The sequence below is a fragment of the Oncorhynchus nerka genome, linkage group LG6, assembly GCF_034236695.1.
Source record: "Oncorhynchus nerka isolate Pitt River linkage group LG6, Oner_Uvic_2.0, whole genome shotgun sequence".
Taxonomy (NCBI): Eukaryota; Metazoa; Chordata; class Actinopteri; order Salmoniformes; family Salmonidae; genus Oncorhynchus; species Oncorhynchus nerka.
Genome location: NC_088401.1, coordinates 56900850 through 56912467, shown reverse-complemented (window position 1 = coordinate 56912467; position 11618 = coordinate 56900850). Strand labels below are relative to the sequence as shown.

At 46.6% G+C, this 11618-nt stretch overlaps 1 protein-coding gene across 1 annotated transcript; it reads left to right on the top strand.

Moving 5' to 3' along the window:
• Positions 1–104: 104 nt before the first annotated feature.
• On the top strand, positions 105–11551 carry LOC115130050 (lysine-specific demethylase 2A-like). The gene is given in 24 exon segments (XM_065019707.1): positions 105–125; positions 927–965; positions 3337–3475; positions 3666–3744; positions 3901–3947; positions 4055–4233; positions 4415–4521; positions 4606–4699; positions 4908–5061; positions 5152–5267; positions 5452–5578; positions 5653–5963; positions 6502–6579; positions 6721–6972; positions 7052–7192; positions 7417–7506; positions 7652–7894; positions 8022–8054; positions 8160–9093; positions 9096–9222; positions 9346–9509; positions 9613–9759; positions 10000–10215; positions 10340–11551. Coding segments are annotated over 23 exon segments (3996 nt in total). The 5' UTR covers positions 105–125; positions 927–929; the 3' UTR covers positions 10522–11551.
• Positions 11552–11618: the final 67 nt, after the last annotated feature.

Below are 11618 nucleotides of genomic sequence, written 5' to 3'. Positions count from 1 at the left end.
ACCAACTTCAAGGATAACCCATAAAAGCAGTTCTACAGGACAACGTATAGATCACAACAACCCCAGGAGTTATTTCAGTGGTACAGTGAAAATAATAGCATTTTCCCAATAGTAAGCTAGATAATGTAAGTTACATGGCTAGCTAACGGTAGCTAGCTAGGGCTAACGTTCCGTGAATGAAGTCGCTAGTTATTGTACATATTTTAAAGAAATGCCCCACATAAATGTAACCTAACATGGCTATTGCGTTCGAACAGGAGACAACCACACACACACACATGTATTCGCGAAAGTTAGCTAGTTAACGTTAGCTGCCAGAACGTTGCTGGCTAAGATTCACTCTAGCTAGCCAGCCAGCTAACAACAGCGTCTGCTGCAAGTCAGTCAGTTGTGTACCATAAGCCAAGCACAACCATCGAACTCACTGGTTTTGTTGCAAGTAAAATTCGAATTTGTTGCTAAATATTTTTGCTGTTTTAGGTAAAAGAATAACGTTAGTTGGCTATCAACGTTATCGATTGTTCCTAGGGTTAGGTAGTTTAGTGCTTTGGGCCAGTTACCTAAAGTTTGCTGGATCGAATCCCTGAGCTGACAAGGTAAACATATGTCGTTCTGCCCTTGAACAAGGCAGTTAACCCACTGGTCCCCAGTAGGCCGTCATTGTAAATAAGAATTTGTTTTTAACTGACTTGCCTAGTGAAATTCAAAAACCCTAGTTAGCCTATATTAGCAATGTAGCCAAATGAACGTTAGTAGCTGATAACCAGCTAGTTAGAAGTTACGCTATTCATCGATAATTTTGTCGCCAACTATAGAACTATATCATTATTGGTCCTATATTATCTGGGAAACTGTCAATCCAAGTGACAGAACTCTTACCGGTATTTTATCTTCATATTCCTAAACCTGTCTCATTGCATACCTAGGTTATGGAAGACCAAAACCCTCGTTACAGCAAGCGGTTGGTAAGTAGTTAACGTTCGTTTTACCAGATATGTTTAGGCATACTAACTTAACCAATATACTTCTGGAGTTGGCCAAGTTGCACTATTTTGCAAGTGTACAATAAGACAATTATAGTTTCCTTAATCAAAACCACATTTGCATCGTTAACGAGCTCAATCAATAGATAGTGTTGCTTATTTGTTGGCATGACGAAATACTGAATGTGTGTCGGTAGGTTCAAGTTCACTAGTGTTGTCCTACTTGAAAATGCTTACTCGTGTACCTTACATTTAACTTTTTTGTCCTCGTGCAGTGACTAATTTAGAGCAGAGGACATCATTCAGTAAAATGTATTTTATAAATCCTTTTTACGTCCGCAGTTGTCACAAAGTGCTTATCCAGATGCCCAGCATAAAACCCCAAGGGCCAAGGACATGTATTCAATTGTGACAACCCACAGACACAGCTATCCTTTGTAGAACCATTAGGCCATTCTAAGGGGTGTGATTTTGTTTTATCTGCTGTCATTAAAAACAATCCATAGAATTATAGATAATAATGGGAAGTTGTCTCGTGTCTTTCAAACTGTGGTTAAATCAATATATGAGAATGGATCAGTCCAGCTGAGTAGGAAACAGCATGCTTGGTGTTTTGAGTAGAGATATGGTTGGTTGGGGGGGTGGGGGGGGGTGAAGTGAATAGGGTTGTTGTGTTGGACCCATCTGTCAAGCCAAACTATGAGAGGATAGGGGGAATGGGGTCGTAGTAGGATAAGCCCCTCCTGTGATGCCGACACGGACCATTAAGTGACTGAATGACTCATCTGCAAATCTTTCTGTTATGAATCTATATAGGGCTGGGCGATATGGGCAAAAAATATCACAATGTTACACTTTTTTTATTTTTTATGTTTTTGAATAATTAAAGTTCAAACTTTGCTTGGAGTTGTGCATCCTACTTAGGTTGGCAACACATGCATTGTAAGTGATTTCAATGGGGCTTTCACCATTCTGATTGGGTTATGCTGTTCAATCAAACTTCAACCAAAAGTTGATCTCATTTGAGTTAATTTCCACACTGCCATGTTGGGCTGCATGATATGGGCAAAAAATAAATGAGGCCTTATTTTGAACCAAATATTGCAATTGCTCTTTACATCAAAACACTTGGGTGAACTGTTGAAATCATGGAAATAGGATTGTTCTAATTCTATAGTTAGAATGTAATAGTGGGCACTTCGAATACAGTGTTTGACAAAAAATGAAAAAGCCAGGGAGGCGTTTGTATGATTAAGAATTATAATACTATCAGGATCTCTATGGAGGTGTAATTGTGACAGGGTAGGAACCGAAGTGTTTACCAGAGGGGTGGCACACTAATCTTTGGCTACATTAAATGTTTTCTCTTCACTTATTCGTATCAGATTTAGAAGATACTGTTGTACAAACAACATGCTGATATAGGCCTACACCAGCATCGGCTGTATTAGCTAGCTATGTTTGCTCTGACTGACTCTAAATTTATTAGCTAGCTAACACATTTTATTTTAGTCACAACTTGCTAAAAAAGGTCAACTAGCTGCTTGGAGACCGAAAGATACACAAACTAATAGTGTAATTATAGAACGTTTGTGGATTTATATTACGTACAGAGTGGAAAGCAGCATCGATGTTGTCGTCATATCAGGGATTTTATATTTTTAAATAATATCATCTTTGAGAAATGAACAATCAGCTAAATAAAAGCTAGGAAAGTCGGGGAGAATTAGTTTAGCGGTATGTTTGTTATTATGTTTTAACAAAATAACATCTGCTGTCATTAAAAACAATCCATAGAATTATAGATAATAATGGAATGTTGTCTCGTTTGAATAATGTTTGAACATTATAACACAGCATTAGCCATGGCCACATGCATAGAATTGCCCGAAATTAGCTTAAAAACAGCTATGTTCTCTCAGCTTCAATGACATATTTACAATTGCAGAATATTAGCTTAAAAACTGCAAGATTTTCTCTCAGCTCTATGGCAAAATGTGTAGAATACAGGAAATTCGCTTTCAAACTGAAACAATTTCTCTGTTACATGGAGAAATTTGTACAATTGAAGGACATTTGCATAAGTATTACAAATGTCTCTACACCGCCAAGATGGGGACCTCTAAAATTGTCTCTAAAGTCCAGCTGGACTGATTGGGCCCATTGCTCGCCCACCACCTAAGCCCCTTTTTGATCCAGAAAAAAACCCTGCATATTGTTGCATCTGCTGCATTGACCATGCAGACCGAAGAGTGAACGGTCAAAAAACGGCCAGATTTTACACATGCATGGTCTCAGGAGAAAACTCATTCAAAATGATACAACAAGTTGAGTTTCTGCCTTGTGTCACTAGCGTACAGGGACGCGGCGGCGCTACCAGGATGACGGGATCTCGGACGATGAGATTGAGGGGAAGAGGACGTTTGACCTGGATGAGAAGCTGCAGAGTGACAGATTCAACTCTTACCTGGTTAAACACATGGATGGAAAAGGTCGGGTCAAACCACGCTGTAATATCCCTTAGAGGCATTAACCATGTTTCTCTTATGTTGTGATGATCTTGATCTGGAAAAACGTTTTTTTATCTGGCAAAAAATCATGTCCCTAATTATGGTGTATTCTATTTTTTTGATTACTCTTGGTGTGCCTACCCTGCATTGTCTATAACTTGTTTCTCTGCAGACTTCACATTCGAGTACATCCAGAGGGAGGGGCTGAGAGACCCTATCGTCTTTGAGAAAAAAGATGGCCTCGGCTTAGAGTAGGTCACGCTTCTTTCTAATTATCTAACCGACCTTCCTCACTGCATATCTGTGCCTGGATAGAAATATAACAGTTGGTTCACTCTGATTTTCCAGAAGTATTTAATAACCTCTCTCTTTCGCTCTCTCACGCCCTCTCGCTCTCATTCTTTCAGGATGCCAGACTCTGATTTCAGTGTGAGTGATGTCAAGCTGTTTGTAGGTAAGGTCCAAACTATGAACTCACAGTTGCTGATTTCAACTGATTTAACAGTGCTGCAGCCCTGTGAACAATATTCCCTGCCCCTTGCCTGTCTCCCTCTCTCATAGGCAGTCGGAGGATGGTTGACGTTATGGATGTGACCACTCAGAAGGGCATCGAGATGTCCATGGCCCAATGGCGGCGGTACTACGAGACCCCGCCCTCGGAGCGAGATAAGCTCTATAACGTCATCAGCCTGGAGTTCAGTCACACCAAGCTGGAGAACCTGGTGAAACGACCCGCCTCGGTAAGAGACACACGCAAGCCAGAAGACCTTGTCAGACACCTCAGCTTGAAAGATATACACACATAACACCAAACTATCACATGGCAAGCTTGGGAGTCTGACCATTGTAAACGCTGGGCTATCACTTCCACAGAGCCCTGGACAGTCAGTGATGTATGTCTTTATTGACCTTTCTCCCCAGGTGGATTTGATAGACTGGGTGGACAACATGTGGCCAAGGCACCTAAAGGAGAGACAGAGAGACTCAACCAACTCCATAATAGAAATGCAGTATCCCAAAGTGCAGAAGTGAGTCCCGTGCCTTTACATGGCCTTCCTTCCTCATGTACTCAACCACACTGATTAATTCTACCCTCTATCTCTCTCTTTCAGGTACTGTCTGATGAGTGTTCAGGGCTGCTTCACAGACTTCCACGTTGACTTTGGCGGTACGTCGGTCTGGTACCACATCCTGCGGGGGGGAAAGGTGAGACAACACCCAGGAGAAGCAGAGCCTTGATGTGTCACATTTGAATCACCACAGAATTTAATAGAACATAATTTATCCCTGACCAAGATGGCTGCCATTATCAGCACATTCTAGAGTTATGAAGGTTTAAAACATATGCCAATTTAGACAGAGATACAATAAAATACTATCTCACTCTTCAACCCTGACCTCTGACCTCCTGTAGGTGTTTTGGCTTATCCCGCCCACACCCCAGAACTTGGAGCTGTATGAGAACTGGGTGTTGTCAGGGAAACAGGGAGACATTTTCCTCGGGGACAAGGCCCAGGACTGTCAGAGGATAGAACTGAAGCAGGGATACACCTTCATGATCCCCTCCGGTACGTACACACACACTGAGACGTACCTTCAGACACACCCGGACACAGACATTCCAACACAAAAATAATATAACCTACCCAACTGCCTAGGCTGGATCCATGCTGTGTACACCCCCGAGGACACACTGGTGTTTGGAGGAAACTTCCTCCACAGCTTCAACATCCCCATGCAGCTCAACATCTACAACATTGAGGACCGCACACGAGTGAGTACTGTAACACTACCGTACTGTAACACACTACTGTACCGTATGGTAACGCACTACCGTACGGAAATGCACTACTGTATTGCAGATCCATGAGTTTGGATGAGTATTACTTGATTAGGGGGAAAATGAATTGTCGACTTCCAATATCTCATGTGTACTGCTGTCCTTGTCCCCTCTCCAGGTCCCGGCTAAGTTCCGATACCCCTTCTACTATGAGATGTGCTGGTACGTGTTGGAAAGATACCTCTACTGCCTGACCAACACCTCCCACCTCACCCCCGACTTCCAGAAGCACTCACTTGGTGTTGGTGAGTACACCATTTGTTTCCCCTCCTTATCTTTTCTCTCAATATTAATTCCTCTGAGTTTATCCTTCTGTCAGGTCTGACCCGTGAAGACTCGGAGAACAAACTCAACGGCCATGTGAAAAATGGCACAGAGGAAAAGAAAGAGGGAGACAATGATAAGGAAGAAAAGGAGGAGGAAAGTGAGACCAAGGTCAAAATGGAAGAGTCTGATGACGATTCCTTCCCCCTTCCTGGTGCCACTAAGCCGGGGGTGAGAGTAAACCTGACTCCCCTGGAGCTGGAGGGGCTGTGGAACCTGCTGGGGAAGCTGGAGGAGCTGCCGACCCACAAAAAGTGTGTCCCCGCAGGCATCCGTAATGCCCCCGCACTGCTCCATGACATACGGGTGGGTACAATACACCCGTCTACAATATAATAATATATTATTTAGCAGTTGCTTTCATCTATAGCCACTTTCAGTAGTGCATGCATACATTGTATGGTTAGCCCCAGCAGGAATCAAACCCATGATCCTGAGGTTGCAACTGAGCTACACAGGATGTGTCTATGGCTGCACTAGCTATTTACATCAGTCTCTGGCTACGTTTCAATATCCACACTAGCATACAACTTCCCGTGCATGGCCAATAGCTTAATTCTAAATGGTATGCTACTGTAGATTTTGGAATGGTACCTATTAGTATCCAGCTGTCTGCATCCATTTGTAATCTGCTCAGTCAAGTCTTGCATGATTTTTTATTTAACTAGGCATGTCAGTTAAGAATAAATTCTTATTTTACAATGACGGCCTACCCCGGCCAAACCCTCCCCTAACCCGGACGACACTGGGCCAATTGTGCGCCATCCTATGGGACTCCCGATCATGGCTGGTTGTGATACAGTGAGACATGATCCTGACATGGCTAATGTTCTGCTGTTTTCAGGCTCTTCTGGAGGAACACTGCAACGATGACCCCAAGCTGTCTTATACCGGAAAGCCCATTGTCAAGTGGCCCAAGAGGGTGAGCCAGAGAGCACATGCCTCTCATACACACATTCAAATATCCACCTAACATACAGGTGTCATACATTTACTCACCAGAGTCAAGGTCTCAACAACACAGAGACAGACTAACTTTCCAGTCTCCTCTCCCCCTCCACAGCCCTCGTGGTACCAGCCCCCTCCCCCCTCAGTGGTATACCGTCCTCGTCTCGCCATGCCCCACAAGGCCGTGGTCCCGCGCCCTGCCAAGCCCACCTCTATCTCGGCTCTGAGACGTAGGCGCGTGCGCTGCAAACACTGTGCAGCCTGCCAGAGGAAGGAGTGCGGCGAATGCAACTTCTGCAAAGATATGAGGAGGTTCGGAGGACCCGGGCGTATGAAGAAGGGCTGCATGATGAGGCAGTGTCTCGCTGTGAGTAGCCAGTGCAGTGCCTTCCTACTCAGAGAGAGGTGTGTGTAGTATATTGACCCTGGTCTCTCCCCGTCTCCAGCCTGGCCTGCCTAACTCAGCGGTGTGTGCTCTGTGTGGAGCGGGTCAGGGGAAACAGGAGTGTTCAGACGAAAGCCCCTCCTCCACAACCCTCATGGAATGCTCCAACTGTGCTCAGATCGCCCACCCCAGCTGCATCAAGGTGACCAGGCCTCGCACTAGCAGATAAATGTATAGCTGTACTACAATCCACATGTAAAATCCTTCTTGTGCAACATACTTCCATTACACATTTTCTTAACAATGTATGTATCCCACAAAACTCAAATGGCCCTTACTGATGTGATGATTTGAGGTGTTATGGCTGTATATAATAGTCGTCTGTGTGTATGGCAGGTGTTATAACTGTTGTTAATTCTCTCTCAGGTTCCTGGGGAGGGCAGGATCAACAAGGACCTGCCCAGCTGCTGGGAGTGTCCCAAATGTTACCAGGGCAAAGAAGGCTCTTCATCGGAGGTACCCCAACTCTTACTCTTCCTCTCCATTTCTCAGTCTGTGTCTCTCTTCCTCTATGTCCCTATAAGACAATATCCATCTACTCTATTGATACCCATTTAGTGATCATGATGATGCCCCGTCTCACTCTCCCTCTCGGTCTCAGTCATCCAGCAGTGAGGACAGCACGGCGTCTACAGGTTCTCTCTCTACATCAAATCATGCCCACCGAGAGGGGATAGGAGATGGGGAGGCAGGCAGTGGGGTGAGGAAGAGCCGACGTGGCAGACCCCCCCTGACATCCTCTCTGTCCCAGCGGAGAGTGCCCCCTCCCTCTCAGAGGCTGTTACTGCAGCAACAACAAAACAGGAAGAGAGCCGGAGCGCTGGAGCTTCGACTCAGGAAGAGGGTGAGGGGGTGGGGGGTTTGCTAGAGTGCTTTTTGGTTAGAGGTCTGTGTTAAAGCTCTACATCTATTCTACAATCATTCCTCACCACAAAGTAATCTCTTAAATCTCTTTCTACTCTTTGTTGCAGATCAAACTGGAGCGCAGCAAAATCTTACAATCGGTAAGCACATGCAGTCCTATTTTAAAGCACAGTAATTCTCCAAACCAGTGCATGATTATTCAAACCAAAGCACTGTTTAATCCATTTACCCATTATCCTCTACAGAAGCAGACGTTGTCTCTGGAGCGTTCTCCTAAGCTCCTGTGCTCCCAGGGTCTAGCCCACCTCCAGAGAGGGGTGTCCTCTCGCCTCCGCTCCCCTGTTGGCAGACTGTCCCGGGGCCGTGGGTCCTTCAGAGGCTCCCCTTACCGCTCCCCTACAGGGGCTCGCCTCCATCCCCACCAACTCTCCCTCAGCCTGGCCCCTGCAGGCAGGGGAGAGGGGAACAGGGAGCGAGGGAATGGGAGAGGAGTACGGCTCAGAGGAGGAGCAGCAGGGAGAGGAAGAAGAGGACAGAGACACGGAGGAGCAGAGGAAGAGAGTGATAGCAGCAGTAGTAGCAGCAGCAGCAGCAGCACCAGCAGCAGTAGTAGTAGTAGTAGTAGTGGTAGTGATGAGGAGAGGGAGAACGGCGTGCGAGCCAGACGGAACAAAGAGAACCGACCACAGAGACGAGGAAGAGGAGCAGCCAAAGAAGATGAGGAAGAGGAACAGAGTGAGGAGTCCAACCAAAACGGAGAAGAAGAGATGGATGAAGACGGGGGGGAAGGAGGACAGGCACAGACGGAGCCACCAGTCCTCGTAGTGTCGGACCTTAGCGACGAGCTCATGAAGGGCTCGTATCTCACAGTAACCCTACAGCCGTCGAGGGCCAAACGTGATCCGGGGGCCATTGTCCCGAAACTGGAGGCTGCAGTCGCCCCCCGCCCTGCCCCTCCCGGCCAGAGTTGCATCCAACGCAAGAACCTGGCCCGACCACCCCTCAGGAACCACGCCCCAGACCCCTACGCTGCACCCTCACACTCAGACACACACACACGGGGCTCCCATCCAGACGAGAGGAGAATGAGGCCAGGCAGACTAGAGAGAACAGACAGCAGCGCTTCCTCCTCCTCTCCTGTTCCTCCTCTACGCCTCCCTCTGTCGGCTTTACAGGATGGGGGAGGGAAGTGGCGAATGGAGGGAGCGAGCCGGGCTGTGAGAGGGAGGTGTGGGTATCTGTCTTCCGTTATCTGACTCGTGCCGAACTCTGTGTCTGCATGGCCGTCTGCAAGAACTGGCACAAATGGTAAGAGACAAAAACTATTTAGAATGCATTTTATACACACACACACTATGAATGTGTCTGCATGCACAAGAGTGTATAGTAGCTCGATAACCAATTAAAACGTGTGTGTGTGTTCTCGTGTAGGAGCTTGGATAAGAGGCTGTGGATGCGGGTCGATCTGAGCGTGTCTAAATCCATCAGTCCTCAAGCTCTGTCAGGTATCATCAAACGCCAACCAGTCACCCTGGACCTCTCCTGGACCTCCATCTCCAAGAAACAACTCACCTGGCTCATCAACCGCCTGCCTGGTACACACAATACACACACACACAGTCATGCCACCAAACATGTCCTCACACACTTGGACAACTACTCACTCTGGAGATGTAACTTATTCTCTCTCTGACTCAGGGTTGAAGGATCTCATGTTGTCTGGCTGTTCCTGGTCTTCAATTTCGGCTCTTAGCTCGCCCGGTTGCCCCCTCCTGCGCACGCTGGACCTTCGATGGGCCGACGGGATCAAAGACGGACAGATCAGGGACCTGCTCAACCCACCAGGTGAGACAACACATCCTGCCCCTTTCCTCCACCGTTTTCTGTTTTGAGTTAAATACTGTTTGGATAAATCCCTTGTCATACCAAATGAATTAGCTGCGTCCCGCTGGAGTCCACAGCAGACAGATATTTTCTATTTTTTTCCCCTTCCACCGCCTTCCTCCTGTCACCTCTCTTTCTCCTCTGCCCCCCCCCTCCCTTCTCGCCCTAATTCCTGTTTACCCCTACCCCATCTCTCTCTAGGTTGTGATAACCGCAGTCAGCTGAGGAACATGCAGTCTTTCCGTCTGGCGGGGCTGGAGATCAGTGACTCTACTCTGAGGCTGGTGATCAGACACATGCCCCTGCTGACCCGTCTGGACCTGTCCCACTGTGGAGCCCTCACTGACCAGTCCATCAACCTGCTCACTGCTGTGGGCTCCTCCACACGCAACACACTCACCGAGCTCAACCTGGGGGGTAAGACTTTGACTCACGCATACACAGCCATAGCTGAGACTTGGAGCAGTGTGCACACACACGATTGTGACTAGTACTTGATATTGAGTTGTTAGTGTTGAGCCCCGGTCTCTCTATCTCCCAGGCTGCAGTAAGCTGACAGACTCGTGTCTGCGGTACCTCCGCCGGCTTTCCTGCCTCTCCCTGCTGGACCTGCGGGAATGCAAGAGTGTGTCCCGCAAAGCCTGTGAGGCCTTCATCTCTGAGCTGTCTGTCAACACCCTCTACTGCCTATCTGAAGACAAACTGATCCAGAGGATATCCTAGAGCCCGCCTCCTCTGTCTGGGACAGGGTATACAGGGAGAGGTTGGGGACATCTGTGTGACAAGAGAAAAGACTGTAGGACAGGGAGGCTTAAAAGCACCTGCTGCCTCTGAAGGGAGCAGGAATGGAAAGCACTTAGTTACTGCGCACTTAGTGGGAGCAGGATTTCTTTCCAGTTGCGTGTGTGTGTATGTATATATATATATATATATATATTTTACTAAACCAGACAAGAGACTCAGGAGTTTGAGTTTAGGCGCCTACGCTGCATGATTTAGTTGGGGTGGGAAGTGGATTCCATGATATGTGGAGGGGAGAGGTTAGACGGGTTCTTGTGAGGGTGGCAGGAGATTGTGGGGTGGGTTCTTCTCTTCACCCTGGGAGTTCTAAGGCTGTCTTTAACCAAAGGTGTTGGCTGTGGACTAACTAACTCCTCCAGGAGTACTCTGGTCAGGTCACCCCAACCTGAGACAGAGGGGCGCAGACAAGGGATTCGGGGAAGGTGCGAGGGCAATCGACATGGTGACCAGACCACTCCTAAATAAGGACGGGGTATGAATGAAATGGGGTGGAAGGGGCGGAGACAGGGTAAATGGCGCGATCTCAAACAACCGTTAGAATTCAGGTGCTATCACTCCCAAAACTCCCTGTTTTGTACAAATATCAATCTATGACAACCGTCTCTATTCTAGGAAATACCCTTCAGCCTACTTTGATGCATTTTCTGTTTCCCATGGATAAAATGTGAGTTCCCTTTACAGTTTATTTTTACTTGATAAGACTCAGTGTATAAATGTAATATTTGCTGTCATTATTCTGTCCTGTTACCCTTCGGTCTAGTGCTTCTGAGGGATCCTTCTTTTCCTTCCCACCTTGCCACATCTAAAAAATAATATAAATATATACTTTTGTGTAAATGTGTTTCCCTCTGTTAGATGACAAAAAAAAATCCTGTAGCATTGTAATTATTTTCAGAAGCTTTTTCACTTAATTTGTTATTAAATAAATTAAAAAGAGAAAATTAAAGGTTAACTGTTCCAGATGTATGTGTTGTTTGAGTGCTGAGATTGTGAGAACGGGACCACAAATGTGCACTCTG